This window comes from Drosophila grimshawi, unplaced genomic scaffold, assembly GCF_018153295.1.
Source record: "Drosophila grimshawi isolate 15287-2541.00 unplaced genomic scaffold, ASM1815329v1 contig_1369, whole genome shotgun sequence".
Taxonomy (NCBI): domain Eukaryota; kingdom Metazoa; phylum Arthropoda; class Insecta; order Diptera; family Drosophilidae; genus Drosophila; species Drosophila grimshawi.
Window position 1 is genome coordinate 3,303,516 of NW_025062891.1, and position 16,471 is coordinate 3,319,986.

Below are 16,471 nucleotides of genomic sequence, written 5' to 3' on the forward strand. Positions count from 1 at the left end.
TATTGTTGTTGCTGTTTTTGATTTCGAATTTGTTGTTGCGCTTTTTACTTGGGTTTTTTGTTGGAAAATTTCACTTTGCATTCAAATCAAGTTTGTGTGTTTTTCTATAGTTGAGTGTGGTCACACTGTGCCCATTACTATTACAACTGCACCATCAACTACTGCCATTTTTGGCTCACTGCACTCGTTATAAGCCAGGCCAAGCCAATTAATGGCCCATTCATAGGCATATTGTGCTGCTTAGTTGTAATGCGATTAATTAGCATAAAGTTTTACAGCGCCCCCGTCAATTGAAGTCTTACGACCTCCACAATTAGAAACCGTCAAGAATAAGCACTTAAAAGAACAAAACATATTAATTAAAAATAGTAATTAAAAGCTGCCAGCCAACTAATAAACGAAGGTCGCCAACAAATGACTTAAACTCTTTTCCAAGTCGTTTTTACAATTCGGAAAGAGTATGCATTTACTCTCTCTTTCTCTTCCTCTCTCTTTCTCTCTCTTTCTGTCTCTTCGTGGAAACTTGTTTGGCACTTTCGGTGAATTAGTCTAACTAATGGCAAATACCATTTTCGAAATAGAAATGACAACAGCAACGCAAAAAAAAAAAATATAAATATAAAAATTGCAAACCAAAAATCGCATAAATAATTGTAAAATACACATAAAAATTAGAAACCGAAAATGAAATGAACAAATAAATATTCACAGTATAAATTATCGAATGAATATATAGCATGACATTGCTCAAGGTGAATGTTGCCATTATATTTTGACAGAATCCACAAGTTAATGGTCACATTTGTTTGGCAGTGTTTGAAAGTACATTAACAATAACAATAATAATATTGCATTGAATGCATAAGCTAGATTTTTTTATAAATTAAAAAACAAATGTTTGTTTTCTTAATTGTTTGCGACTGTTTAAAACTTATTTAAATAATGAAATAAATGAGGTTAACACACACATAAGCAATAACTGCACAAAATCGTTATTTGTAAAAATACACCAATAATTATTATACAAGCCCTCAAACACAACTTTTTCCACTGACACTTAATCTATATCATAACCAAAATAACCTTGACCTTTTCAGCGAGAAAAATGAAATCATAATACTTTTAACAACATTTTAACGGTAACTTAATCTAAGGTGCGCAATAATTATTTCAAGAGTTTTGTTTTAATCCAAAAAAAAACCAGTTTAGCCAGTAGACAATTTTTTTTATTGGTATTTTGGCTAAATGCGCTCAAAGCGCCATAAGTGAAAAAAGCAACAAAAACAAAATGCAAATACTAAGCAACCAAATAAATTGCTAATAATTTACAAATTGAAAGCTAAACACTACGCTAAAAACAAAAATTACAAGCAAAGCCGCAAATTTTATAAACAAAAGCCTTTTGGGATATTACTTAAGCCCCCCAATAGCAAAAACAACAGCAAAAATGTCGATGTCGATGTCGACGTCGACGTCACTGCGCAGCCTCAGCATCATCTTCATCGTCTTTTGCTGTGTCAGCAGCGGCAGCATCGCACAAGGTGAGTGAGTTTAACATATGGTTTCCATTATACACCCTGGCATCGGGTATTCCCATTTTTTTTAGTGCTTTGTTACGCATCTCCCTATTGAATAAATCAGAATACTTTTATTTTATAAAAAAATATTTCATATTTGGATCGCGAGTTTTTTTTTGGCATTTATAAAGACTCGTTTTATTTTCGTTCTTTCTTATTCTACTTTTATTATTATTATATTTTGGTGTTCAACGAAACAAATTTTTGTAGTACATTCTTTGTCGTTGTTATTCTGGTTGTTATCATAGGGTACAATTTGTACCCTAAAAAAAAATAATAAGAAGAATAAAACATGTCTCTGATTCAGATTCAGTTCATGCTAATTAATTTCGTCTTTTTGTTTTCGGCCGCTTTTGCAGCCGGAACTAAGTCGAGGTCTGGGGTCTGTCAGCATTTAAGAGCCTCCCAAGTTGATATGACACAAGAAAATCGTGTTTAAATATTAAGAAGCAAACAACTTTTATCAGATTTGTCACGAAAGAAATAAACGGAAAGAAAATGGCCAATAATAAACCAAAAGAAAAATAAAACACGTATTTCCGCACTGCAAGCCAAACTGTCTAAAGATTTTTCAGCAGGAAAGAAAAACACGACACAGCAACAAAATTGACCTGCACCTGTGAATACATATATGTATATGCACAATGTGTATATGTGTGCGTATGGAGATGTTTTTATTTACCCTTTTGGGAGTTACCGTTGCTGTTTTTGATTTTGCACTTTTTTCATCAAGCTTTTACGATTGTTGTAATAATATGACTTCCTCTTTTAAGTGTGTTATAATGTCAATGTGTCAATAAAAACTGTAGTCATCCTTGTGTATGTGTATGTGTGCGTGTAAGGCGTATTACAAATATGTATTTTGGTTGTTTGCTGCGCAAATATTAACTTAACGGTTAAATGCGCGAAGCAAAATTAATCGAAATTCTTAAGCCAGCCACGTTAAAAAAGTCATCGATAGTTTCAACTTGATCACACTTTGATTTCACTGCTCCGTGCCGTTATGCAAAAGACGTTTGATTCCATTGTAATCGATTTGCTGAAACTAAATAATAATTTGCATAAATATTTCTAATTTAATTACTTTAAATGTAACATTACATTTTATTTTTAATTTTGTTTAATATGTTTTTTACTTTTTGTACTAGTTTTGTGTCGACTGACTTTAGTTGAGATTAAATAAATAAATAAAACAATTTTGCATTTGGCATATTACATATTATCAAATTTATATTTTTATATACCTAATATTAACATAAGAGCTAAGTGAGTATGTTAATTTGAACAAAGCGAAATTAGCAAAAAAAAAACAACAGCTAATTAAATCAAAAAAATTACGCAACACCAAAACTGAAGATGAAGAAACCTTTCTACTAAACATAAAATTCAATACCGAAACAAAAATCCGAAGAGCGTAAAAAACCTAGACAAACAAATGAATTTGAGCAAATATCAAAAAAATGTGTGCTTTGGATAAGTTGTCAAACAAAAACAACGCTAATGAAATTAACTTACTAATGAAGAGCTGATGATCGTAGCGCAGAAAAAAAAAATCAAATGGATATTTGAAATCAAGAAATACGACTTTTGGAAATCTACATTCATTTAAAATAAATGTATATATAGAGACATTGTGTCGCGTGTGTAAAAAGATATAAAAACAAGTTTCTGATCGCATTTATTTGCCGACAACTATGCAAATTACACACCAAATATATTCACACATAATATGGTATGTGGAAAGAGAGTGAGAAAGATATATGGTATATTTTGTAATAACAAAAACGAAAGCGAATCTCGCTCATGGGCTGACTTTGAAAACCCTTCAGCTTACCCTCGTCGCACATTTCACTTTTGTTTAGCCAGCAGTTGTTAATTTGATCGAATTAAAGTACTGCACGCTTCATATGTACATGTGATAGAGAGAGATGGTGCTACTGATATACTATATCTAAATGAAAGAAAGTGAAAGAAATGGGCAAAACGTAACAGGTTCACTGAGTCGCTTTTTCTTTTATTTTTATTTTTGCCTCAAACTGTCACACATGCGTTTTTTATATTATTTTTCTTTTCTATTTTGGTTAATAATCGAGTCTAGTACTCGTCCGAACGTGACGAATACTTTGCTCTCAATCACCAGACACGAGGACGCGACGACATTTCCGAACACAAACAAGTGTTTTTGAGTGTGTTCGTGCATGTGTCTGTCTGTCTGTCTGACGTCTTCGTGGATTTGAGTAATTAGTGTCGATTTTTCTTTTGGAAATTGACGGTTTCTGTTCATAATAATGAGAAAAATGAACGATGACATTCAACTCGATATGTGCATTATTGCAGTGGAAAAGCTGCATTTACACATCCAGCCATTGTAGTAACATGAAATTTTAGCAGAAAAACAAAATGAACATTAACGTGAGATACACACTCCAATGTTATGTATATATGTAAAAAAAATACAAAGTCAACTGTCATTAAACTGACTGAAAATGTGTTTTATTAATATTAATTTGAATTCAGAACACGGCATTGTAACAACATAAAGTCAATGGACAGTTATTTTTTGCTGGTGCCGAAATAAAATAAAAAATTGTAAGAAAATAGATTGATCTATACAAAAATTCCCTTGTTGCGGATTTGGTGTACTGATACAAACAAATGCCAATTGAAACAATAAAAACTAGTTTACTTAAATTCAGTTAATCGATAAGACGCTTGACAAGCTTGATCTATATAGAAAAGAATATATCGCCTAACTAATATCGATAGTTTGCTCAAACGTCAAAATTCTGGCAGCACTTCAATCAGCTTCCTTTCATATTGTCTTTTCTTCTTGCAAACGTGAAAAAGAAGAGTTATAACAACGTCGAAGTTTTCTTTTCTTCTGTTCGAAACGCGAAAAGCAGATTTTATTATTCCCAACAATTAGAAAATTTTGCTATTAAATCGCCTTGAATCGTGAGTAAGGAGTACAATATGGATATATATAAGATGTATATATATTTATTGCTTTTGTCCAATTTGCAGTCGTTGCTAAATTCTTATACGCTTTGCTTGCAAAAAATAATGGCACAGTCAAATCGCAACGATGCCAAAAAGAAGGGAGTGAAACGTCCGTCCGCCTATCCCACCACATCTGATGTCAACACAAAGATAAACTGCCAAATGCAACCGGCTCAATCGTCGAAGCATGTAGTTGAGGAAATCATGCAGAGACGCGTTTTTCTGGGCCGTAATCAAGTGTTGGTCAGATGGACGGGTTCCACAAAGTCGGAGTGGACGTGGGAGTTTCCCGAGTCATTGGGCAAGGATGTAGACAAAAAGATAGCGCAATTTGATGCCAAATATGCTGCCAGTAAGAACGATGCGCTGAGCCAGATCGCGGAAGTTGACCTGAGCAGTCCAAGCAGCAACAGCAGCGACGATGACGACCAGCAACAGCAGCAGCAGCATGTGAAAAGCGTAAAGGACACCAAAGGCACTTCCCAATACGCCTCGGATGCGAGCCGGGAGCAAGTAAGTAGTTGGTGAACTTTTTAGTTAGCGTACGCGTTCAGTCAATCTCAGATTGATACACTCTAAACAGGGATATAGGCAGCAGTGCATGTCTTCCATTCCCAACAAGATCAACTTAAAAAGTCTGGCTTGCAACAGTTTTGTGGCACCTCAGCGAAATGCATCCGCCATAAGATCAAACTCACAGCGCCGAACAGATAGTCCTACAAAATCGAGCCAACCGTTGTTGGCACAGGTGCCATCAAAACCATCGCTGTCCAGCTTCATTTGCAGTCCCAGCATCGCCAGCAGCAGTGCCAGTAGCGTCAGCACTCCCAGCATCCCAGGTACCCCGGAGATCAGCAGCATCAGCCAACCGACTGGCAAATGGAATGCCAATTTGAACAGTAACAGGAGTCCGAGCGGCCTTGAACTTGGACTCGAGCTGGAGAAGATCATCAGGTCGCACAAAATGGGTGGTGAAACGTTTCTGGTGGTCAAATGGAAGAGGACGTCAGCGCTGGATCTGGTGAAGCTCAAAGATGTCACTGATCTCTATCCGAACATTGTTCTCGCGTATTTTACGAGTCTCCCAAGGCGAAGATAGATAAATATGGTAAGCCGGAGTCGGAGTGGGAGTTGAAGTCGAAGACTGTCTTTGCCACACTGTTGCTGCTGACGTTTGTTAAGTGTTGGCCCTGTGCCCATAACCTTAAACATGCGCTTCCGTTTTTTGTGGCGCACAACAGCTTCATAACTTTACAGTTCGACGCTCGCATTGCCATGAGCCATGAAAATTTGTTGTTAGCCGGTCGTCTTTCGTTTGTTTGAAACAAGCTGAAAATTTGCCGCCAAAAAGCTCTTACATCCGCTCTGTGAACGGTACTAACTTTGCTGCCAAACTGCCGTCAATATATCAATATATGCTAGGTATATATATGTATTTCCCTAGCATTGTATGGCTTTTTCGATTGTGCAGTAACAGCAGCAGCAGCAGCAGCAGCTTCTTGTGGCAGCTTCATAAATCACATTGATAACAGCGCGCGTCCAGCCACAAATGACAAATTGCCACAGTATACAGAGAACACTTAGCACATTGCTGTGCCTCCAAATGTAAATGATGAATATGCGCTAAGAAATGTTTATGGCAACTATGTTTTGCTTTTGGCCAATATACTCTTACATATTCGTAGTAAACCGAATAGCTTGTGTTCCTCAAATGATGTTATGTATATTTATAAATATATATAAACTTTTTTTGACTTTTAGAAAGTAATTTGTAATTATACCAGAAACAAATTCTTAATATTATAAACGATTGTTTATCCATTTTTTAAATTATTTCTTTATTACAAAATATACAGCTATCAAGCGTATAAAAATTATAAATACCAAACACTTAGTTTTAGAAGAAAAAAGAAAGACATATTTGCATTATAAAAAGAGTTCGCAAAAAGTCAACCAAAATTCTTTCTCATATTCAGAATAAAGTTTTGCAATTTGATGATCGAAGTCCAAATTCCATGAATTTATATACCATATAAATTATTTTATTATATATACTATTTCAAATCTGAAAATACTATTACATAATAATAAATATAGAGGAACAAAAGCAAATTTAATAGTTCTATGTATACATAAAATCGCACAGCATTTAGAAATATTTGCTCTAAATTTGAAAAAGTTTATCCTTAAATTAAGAATAGCTGATCCAGATTTTTATAAATAAGATGACCTATCCTTGACACCATAGATATAGCGATTTTCTAAATTGCACGGATTTGCCACCTATTTTCTGAGTGTATATAAGGTAGACAATCGATTTGAAATGTTTATATTTATACACAATTAGTTAATTAATTGTAAGAATTAATTTATGTCAAGATGTACAAAATGAAAATCTACGGTTTATGGTTTGGTGTCTGCATTTTATAATTTAGATATAAATTTTTTTTATTTTTATATACGTAAATTTATTCCGATCCTCGTTCTGACCGAACGATAAATGTTTTTTATGTTGAAAATATAAAATGTCAATTCTTGCCTATTTTGAACAGACCTGAAGACATATGTATGTGTACAAAAATAGATATATATATTATTTAAAGATCTTATGATAATGTATCTGCTTGCATTGCAACTACAAATGATTTATATTTTACCACGAGATTGTTACCAATTTAACAAGGCAGCGTATTTGGCGTTCGTCTAGCTAGAACCGATTCTGATGAATTGTGCTTCCACTAAATTTGATTGTGAAGATCAACGTGGCAAGTTATGTGGCTGTGTCTCAGTCTGAGGTTAAGGCTCTCTCTCTTCATCTTTGTCTTCGTTTCGCCTGTTGCCTGATTGTAAGTTGTTTTGCCTGCTTATCGCTGGCATCGCTGCTGACAGCTAGCAACAACAACACACACAGACATACACACACACAGAGCGATGACAATCGTCGCGACGCCTTCGCTTTGAACTCGGCGGCTTGGCGGGAATTTGGCTTATACCATTTTCGATCCGTGACATGTTCGTTTTGGCCAGACGAACCGAACGGTGGGCGTTCGGTTCATTCAACTGCACACATCGATATACCCTACCACCTGCCCCCACCCTATACCCTCACGACCCTCCACCCGGCTGTTGATAGCTGACCTTCTGTGGACCAAGCCAAAGAGACACACCTAATCGGCACATGCCGCCGACTGGCAGTGCTTGTGGTGTGTCTGGCTGGACAATTTGACTTGGCTAATGTGTCCATTTATTGCTGTTGTGCAATTTCAATGCCATTGGCCAGCTCTTTGCTCTTAGCTGATTGCATTTGTTAAGCAATACGTCAAGTTTCTTGTGAATTCGAAAAAGCCACAATCATTAGCAGACTTTCAGTTTTAGCTGTAGACATTTTTTACAAATTCGTGACGGCCATGTATTGACACCATTGGGCGTTAGATATATTTATAGCCGTGCAGAGGCGGTATATATATTCTTGATCAGTATCACTGGCCGAGTCCTTTTGGCTAAGTACGTATGTCTATCTGTTTCTATGCAAACTAGTCCTATGTCCATATATCTGTAGTTCTTGTATGGAAAACTATTATATTTAACAAGTAATCCTTAACAAGCTCACTATCTAAACATGCTATTATGCTTTTAAAATTTGGACTAATCCTTATCAAGACCGAACTACTTTATCATTTAGCTCCCATGGCAAGAATCAGTCAAAAGTTAAGTTCTTATATCGTTTGTTTAAAAAGATTTTTACGCTTCAAACTATTAGATACAAAATCTACCAGATGGGATAAATAAATCGTACAGCTTCCATTTTAGTGATCAGCAGTCGAATTGGCTCAGCAAGGGTATGTAACCTTCGGCGTGCTTTAGTTAGCTGTTTTGCCATGATTTTTGTTTGGCAGTTAAGTGAAGATAAAGTTGGTAAATTTGTAACTATTACGCGTCATGTTAGGGCCTCTGTAAAACATTAAAATATATTTGGTCGGCGCTCGGCTGTATGTTTACGCGCAGTTTTAATTTTCAATTTCAAGTTTTTACAAGTACACAAAACAGTACACTTAAAAATTAGTAATTGAAGTTGAATTAATGGAGGGCATATGGAAAATAAATTTTTGGGATAAACATCCATGTGCAAAAGTAGTAAAAAGTTAATTTAACTTGTAAGTTTTCAGGGTCAACAACAAAAAAATAAATAATATACATAATATGCGTCATCCTGAGTAAAGTTGAAATATTTTTCTCATTTTGAATTGCTGCCACAAGCTTTCCGGTCCGCTTTAGACTTGTCTTTAATCTGCAAATGAAAAAATAATTTTTTCAATTATGTATAACGGTTTTTAATATTTTTTTTTAGCCCTGCAATTGACGTATTGTGTGTTGACTTTAATTCTTGGCTGTAATTTAATCAATTTGGATTTGTAAGGCGCGCTTGTTGCTCAGATATCTATCTATATCGCTGGTGCTCTGTCATTATTTGATATTATTATTGCCATGCAGTTCGTTTCTCGAGTCGACTTTGCTTTTGATTTTGCCAGTCTCGGCCCATTTGATTTATGTGCTGGCTCAACTATAATTTAACCGCCGCGTTGAACAAGTTTTTCATGTTATGCTGCTGCAGCTCATATGCATATAAGGTGCTTAGATGGGGAAACAAAAACGGCATTATTAAACGAACAATTTCATTAACATTTATTTAAAATTTACTTTGTGGTTATTCTACAATAATTATACCTTGAACTTATTGAAAATGGCGCCAAGGGCAAGTCGCCTTATTATTTAGAAAAATCGTATTGTTCTAAAGACCAGGGTCTTTCTTTTCTTAATTCAAGGTTCGATTTTTCTAAAATTTAGAAACAAAAATACTTAATTCCTGAGTGCTTTTTAAGTATGTGCAGAATTCTTATAATGGCATTTTTGTTGCTTAATATTCATATAATCAAATTTTAATACACTTAGTATTTTAAGTCAATTTTAATTCGTGAATTAAGCTAAGCGGTTATGGTATGAAAAAAAAATACAGCAAAACTCTAACAGCCAGAAACGATTTTTTAGTAAGGGTTTGCATTTTACTTTTACTCTTTACAGATAATATATATTACTGGAAAATATGTTTCTGAGAAAATATAAAATTAATTTATAGACATTTTACTTCAATTAGATTTTAATATTTGGAAATACATTTCTGAAAAATATAAAAGAAGTCTTTCTTTTATCTGTTTTAGAATTGTATGTGTATATGCATAATGAAGTTGTGCAAAGTATGTCACATGCGGAAGAAAGCATCTCTGATCTCATAAAACAATGGCAGAGTCTAGCTAACAAGCATAAGCAGGGTCTCTCCTAGTCGATAGTCTCTGGACTAGTGTATATGACATTCCTTAACTCTTAAGTTAGATATTATATTTAATTAACATTTGTTAAATATTTATCTTTGTGTTTATTCGAATGCCTATTTTGATGGGGATTTCCAACACTTTAACGCTCATAAATAAATTGCCCAACAATTAAAATTGCACTTCCATTTAAATAATTGTTAATTTCCTGTTCAAAAACCGCGAAATTTTGACAATTTTCAAACCACTTGTATTTTGAAATTGTTGTCTATAATTGTTTTTTCATTTTTTGGTAATAATTTGCATTTAATTTTTGGCTGGCATTTCCCTTGATTTCTTGTTGTTGTCAGTGTCGGTTCAGGTATTATTACAACAACAACAACAAACACATAAATTGGGATAATTTTTTCAGTCTTTTTGACCATATTTGGTAGTTGATGTAATTACGCCCAAAGACGGCGATGCCGTCAAGCGCCCTCATTTATGACGCTTTGCATACAATTACAAAAACAAAACTAGCAGCAGCAATTTACAGTTGTTGTTGCTGTTGTACTTGTTGTATTTGTAGTTGCTGTAATGCAATTTGTTTAACGCTTCGTTTATTACCAAAAACAGCAACGCATTCGAGACGCTCGTCGTCATCGTTGCTGCTGTAGATCCGTTGGTCGCGTAGGTTGGTAGTTTACTCAATGAAATACAGTTAAAAGCTAGAAAATAAAAGTTTAACAAAGCAAATTCTAAATACCCTCTATAAATCTTAAGTTGACAAATTGATTGGAATTTCATATATAGTCTTTGTTACATGCCTCTATCTCATAGAATGTTCTATTGCCTTAGAGGGACCATTAATTATACCGCTATTTATATTTAGATATAACTTTAATGTATAAGCCCCTCTTTGAAGCCTGCCTTTAGCATTTGGAAGTCATAGAGAATTGATTAAGCTGCAAGTTATTTTATTATGGCAACTGGAATACATTTATATGCAACTAATATTACAATTTGTAATACAGTAAGCGCACTAATGACTAAACTAGACCTTCAGCTTAATTTGTATTATATTTTATAACTCTTTTAAGGTTAGCGTAATTATGCTGCTGTGCTAATTTACTTATTTATTTAATGTGGACTAACAATTTAAAAATTTAAATGATATTAAACTAAAAATGAATAATTAAATTCAAATTTAAAATTAAATTATTAACATTTAAAATGGTCCAAAATTTATTGTTAAGATTGAAAAATTCCAATTAAATTAAAATTTGTTAAACGTTTGTGGTTTGGTAGTAAGAAAAGTAAAAAGTTCATAAAATTTAACATATTCAAATAGGTATTGCCAAGCAGAGATCAAAATGTTCACTATTCTATTGAACATCCATTTCTTTATTTTCGAAGCAGTGTAAATTTGACTGCATTTGATTACTTGATTTTAATACTAAAAGACTCTCTCTTTTAAATGCCGAAGATTTTGTTTAGAGTGAGTCTAAAATGTGATTTACTCACTTGAGTGCAATGAATTTAAAAATGTATAAATAATTATTTTTTAAGTTGCATATAATTGTTATTTTCAATTAAACTAACTACAATAACTCAATACATAGAAATGCATCTAAAGAGTATAAGCAAGTCTTGAAACCACAGCTGCAAATATAAAAAAAAAATATATATATAATATAAACCCCTCTCCCTCTCACTCCCACTATATCACTCTCATCTCTCTTTCGCACGTGTTCGCCTTTAGCAATCTGTGATAGCAACAATAACAACTTGCCCAGCAAAATCTTTTGCTTTTGCAGCATGTCCAATTGGCTTGTGCAGGTGTGGTTTATTATTATTTTTATTATTATTATTTCTTTTTCTTTTGACAGATTAATAGATTTGTTCATGTGCAATTAATTTGCTTGTATTTGTTTATTTGCTGACATGAGACGTATATTGTTATTGTTGCCTGTTTGCCTGCGGGTTGGAGGTTATTGGAACAGCAATTACTTGGCCAGCGTTATGGGTTGCGCTTATTGGGTGAGCACTGTGGGCAAAGCATTTCGTTGTGGCTTCATATTTGTAGTTAGTGCGCTCTGTTTACTGTTGATTCAGCTCAAGCCAATTAAGTTGATTGCCACAGATTTCTTTAACCTCATTAGATGGATTTTGTGGAGTTAACCAACCTGTTGGTGGAAAATGCTACAATCATTAAATGGCTGATTCCCTAACTGAGTTGGTAATTTGTATTCATTAACTGGGCCAAGTGACGTGTGTGTGAGTATATGTGAATGCGACTGCGAGTGCGAGTGTGTGTGTGCATCCAAGTTTCCTACCTTAATTGGTTGGCCAAAAGATGACCAACACAACAAAAACGTTTTCGAATTAACCTTGACCGTCTCTGTGCCTGTGAACTAAATGTCGACTGTTGACTTGAAGCTTCTTCCTCGATGAGATAGACCCATATAATAATAACCAACCATAATGATATAACAATGCCCGGCAACAATAAAACAGCTCTTTTCTCCAGTTTTATCTGTTCCGTTTCTTGTGCCAAGTGCTATTTAAAATCATTAAGCGACCTTGCATTGTTTTCATTTTGTGACGCCTTAGAATCTGGAAATCTGGGTTACTTCTGCTTAGTTGAACAATTTATGTTTACATGGATAATTCTTTGATTGTTGTTACCCTAAACATAATTTTTATTTGTTCTTTTTTTTTCTTTTGCATAATGTTAATTTTGTATTTTGTTTTTCTGTTTTATTTTCAGGTAAGTTCAAGACCTGCAACATAAATCAAAATCCAAGAGACAAGCAGGCAAAATCAACAAAATCCGACTGGAGGTTAACTTCTTGCTGATATCTTTGCCGGCGCTCATTTCAGTGTTATGGGCAACAAATGAAGAGCTAAGACAGTCAATTAAGAGCCTCAGCTAACAACATTAACAAATTGCAATTTTTCAGAATGGAGTTGTCCAAAGTTTTGATTTTGAATACCCCAACACACGTATATAGAGATATATATATATACACAAGAAAATCGACAACAACATAATATACAGATGTCATTCGAATTCTTAACGAAGATATTAATAAACTTAATAACCACAACATTTGTGATTTAATGATTAGATAATGTCTTCTTTTATGTGCATAACTGCTTCTTAAGCATAACAAATTTCAAATAATTCGCTTATAAATAATTATTATATTTCTTATTAATAAGAAAAAAATGCAATACAACAAAAAGAGGCAAATTAAAGGTTCTGCTTATCAAGTGAATTATTATTTAAAACATCATATCTACTTGTGACATATTATTTTAAATTTCATATTTGCTGAATTTTCATTTAAATTTCTAATACATTCACTAATTGAGAAAATTTGTGTGAAATTTATTTTACACGTCAAATTTTTTAGATTTAGATTTTTACTTTCATTTCTATATGATCAATTTTATTAAAGGTTGTTAAAATCAATTTGTTAAAAAATCTTACTACATTTTAGTACGAAAATATTGTTTGAAATTTATTTTAAATGTGACATTTACTGGATTTGTAATTCGAATTTGCAGTTCGATCTGAGTTGTTGACATTTTTGTTTGACTTTTCGAAATAATTTCAACCGCCCCCAAACAAATACCATTGAAAAATGCTATTTATCGCTTATATATAGATATTTAATGTGCTTTTCTGGGTGTGTTGCGGCGACCCCATTGATAAAATACGTTTTGTATGGTAATTTGCAAAGCGTTGCATTCTTCTTGTGGGTGCCTTTGATTCACTTTAGTCCAACAAGTGGGCGCGCATTCGATGTATGTATGTATGTATCGTATATATGTATAAGCAAATAGGCATTTGCATGCCAAAAGTCTGAGTCAAAATATGGGTAAAAACCAAAAACATTTGCATGAGCCAGAAACGCAAAGTGCTATAAACAGTTGGCCAATTTTTGAGAACACAAAAATCTTTTTAGGCCATGTTGTTTGCGCTTGGAATAAGTCTGATTAAATTCCATACACTTGATAAAGTAAATACTCCCCAACTATGAGCATAAGTTTCATAAGAATCATTACAACTCCTGAAATAGACGTTTTTTTCTATTTATAAAGTATTTAGGAAATATTCAAGTATATAAATTTTCAATTGATTTCAATAATATATATGTTATGTCAATATTTTCCTCGAAAACTGAAAGTTTCCGATTATACCGAAGATAACTGCAGTCTTTTCAGATAATGCTCCTATGAAATTACTACATAATTAGCTAAGCCCATTTCAGGTATTTGACGTTTTCTTTGTAATACTTTTCATGGTATTTTCCAATTGGCTTTCTGCGCCTACAACTTCCGCTACAACTAACAACCAGCTATAATATAGTGTTACCAAGTTTGGCGCTACCAATTTCAGTATGCAAAGCATTTGCCGTTTGGCGTTTGTTTGCCATGACTCACGAGACAGACGACAATTGACAGTTGTCTGTCTCACTCTGGCTGGGCAGTAAGCCCACTGCCACGCCCACCAGGTGCCACACTGATGGGTGCATTGAACGCATTTACTTTTGCATCGCTTCTCTTTGTGCTGCGTTGCACGATTTTCCAAACACAATCATTTTCGCTTTTTCCTTTTAATTGGCGTTTCTTGTGTTTTGATCGAGCTTTTCCTCCATCTCTCCTCGTATTCGTCTGTGTTTTGTTTCGCTTTGTTTCTTTGTATGTTTTCTGCACTCTGTTTTGCTGTCGCCTCCACAACTTGTTGCAACTGTGCCACAGTTCGCTGTCCAATGTCCACTGCGGTTGTTGTTGTTGTTGTTTGACTATGACTCGTGCCGAGACTGCTGTGATTTGTATGGCTTCCAAACTGGGCCCTAACTCCACCCTGCCCTGCCCTGCCCCGCCTTGTCACGCCCTGCCATGCCCTACCTGTCTGTCGAGCAGAACGTGGTGCAAAACTTTGATTTCATTTTGACAAATGGCCAAGCCATAACTCATAAACAATGGCAAAGCTTACGATTTGGCCAAAAAGAAAGCGTTAACGTCCAAAACGGAAATGCTGCTGAGCCATGAGCCAGGCCCAAACTCAGTTGCCATTACTTGCCAATTGAGCGAAAGTAAATCGCAAAGCCAAATTTTAAACATTGTAAGTTTTTATGGCAAATGTAATTTGTGGTAATCGTGGAAATCGAAAAATGTAAAGCCATTGTTAATATATCTTTAACTAGAATCTAATCAGTCCATTTAGTTTCTTTTATCTTTGTCTAATTCATGGTTTACTTTTAAGTTTTAGTCTGTCAGCTGTACTGATATTATCAACAACAAATAATATTTGTCCATTTCTGACTTCAACACGCTTTGCTGTTATGCACCAAAACGTTAACCTTTCAATATTTAAAGTTTGATAAATTCCATTTGACGCTCAAGCTATTTCTGCAACTAAATTGCCCCACTCAAGAGCGACATTCATAAAATTCAACCGGATTCCTATCGGCTTGTTATGATAATTTAACAGGGGCAATAAACAATTCCCACAAACAGGCAGCAGCTTCTGACTTTGAGGTTGCGATAGCCAAACAAGTATCACTCAATAAATCTGCCAAAAATATATGTATATAAAAGCAAACTGCAACTGATATCCTCGAAATGACAATGATGTGATTCATATTAGCTAGCTGTGACTCACAGCCAATGTATCGATTGTATTTGCCATGTCCAATGAATGGGACACCACCCGTGGAGTACTCGTGTACACTCGGAAAAAAGATCGACCTGAACTTTAAAAATCGTTAAACCTTTGGCGGCAAGTGCATGCCCCAAATCGAGTTATTTTCTTAATGCAGTGCTAAATATTTCTTTCTTGTATTTGGCTTTACAAGATTTCACATATCTTAAATGTTTAAATATTCATTTAATTTAATTTGAAAAAAAAAGTAAATTTAACGTCGCTTTGAAATCGCTACCTTTTCACAATCAAATTTTATTACTTTTTTCTGAAACTGAAAAAGAGTTTTAAAAAGAAAATAAATATTTTGTATATCTACTTTGTTTACTCTTATTTTTAAAAAATAAATGAGTCTTAATTATAAATTATTTTTAAAAACAAGAAAAACGTTCTTATTTTTATAATGATATTTATTTTGTCTAAATATCAGCCCGATTTTTTTTCTGAGTGAATTTAGTCTTGTATTTGACTTGGTGCATGTGCCACAGCCGAGATGGAGTCGGTGACATAACAGGCACAAATATTTTGAAAACAAAAGAGTCATGAGAGTTGTTGGCCTGGTTGGCCAGGTGTGTGCAATGACTGGGCCAACTCTTATGGGCTCTGCAGTCGGTGTGAACTTTGCGCCCTACCCCGGCCTAAAGGCAATCGAGTGTGGCCAAATTGATTACAGCTGCTCAAAATCCTTGACCCATAAATGCCAGTTGAGCACTTTTTTAGTTCGTATGCTTTTGCTGTCTTGCCATTTCCGTTTTGTTGCAAAGTGCAAAGTGGCAAACATAAAAGTTACAAATTATTTTTTCTTCAACGCCATTAATGCGTTTTTTTGCTTTTCGAAAATTATATACCCAAAATACGGCTTTACATTTTAC

General features: G+C 34.3%; 2 protein-coding genes across 4 annotated transcripts in view; both read left to right on the forward strand.

Moving 5' to 3' along the window:
• Positions 1 to 1,352: 1,352 nt before the first annotated feature.
• The window catches only part of LOC6559797 (serine-rich adhesin for platelets), a 45,888-nt gene continuing 30,769 nt past the window's right edge, over positions 1,353 to 16,471 (forward strand). Inside the window, exon 1 of the mRNA XM_032734183.2 lies at positions 1,353 to 1,541. Within this exon, the coding sequence (XP_032590074.1) occupies positions 1,448 to 1,541 (94 nt within the window). The 5' untranslated portion in view covers positions 1,353 to 1,447. The remainder of the gene's footprint in view (positions 1,542 to 16,471) is intronic.
• LOC6559216 lies at positions 4,423 to 12,869 on the forward strand. 3 transcript variants are annotated; one of them, XM_032734184.2, is made up of 4 exons: positions 4,423 to 4,536; positions 4,602 to 5,090; positions 5,161 to 5,685; positions 12,654 to 12,688. In XM_032734184.2, the coding sequence occupies exons 2-3, from the start codon at positions 4,641 to 4,643 to the stop codon at positions 5,674 to 5,676; spliced, it is 966 nt and encodes a 321-aa protein (XP_032590075.1). In that variant the 5' UTR covers positions 4,423 to 4,536; positions 4,602 to 4,640; the 3' UTR covers positions 5,677 to 5,685; positions 12,654 to 12,688. The 3 variants fall into 3 exon arrangements, with proteins under 3 accessions (XP_032590075.1, XP_001987242.1, XP_032590076.1); XM_001987206.3 differs by having other exon boundaries at positions 4,423 to 4,532; XM_032734185.2 differs by lacking the exon at positions 5,161 to 5,685 and having other exon boundaries at positions 4,432 to 4,532; positions 12,654 to 12,869.

Coding starts and splice junctions, on each gene's coding strand:
- LOC6559216 (XM_032734184.2), top strand. CDS start 4,641: ATGGCACAGTCAAATCGCAACGATGCCAAAAAGAAGGGAGTGAAACGT. Junction 5,091..5,160: donor CGGATGCGAGCCGGGAGCAA/GTAAGTAGTTGG, acceptor CACTCTAAACAG/GGATATAGGCAGCAGTGCAT.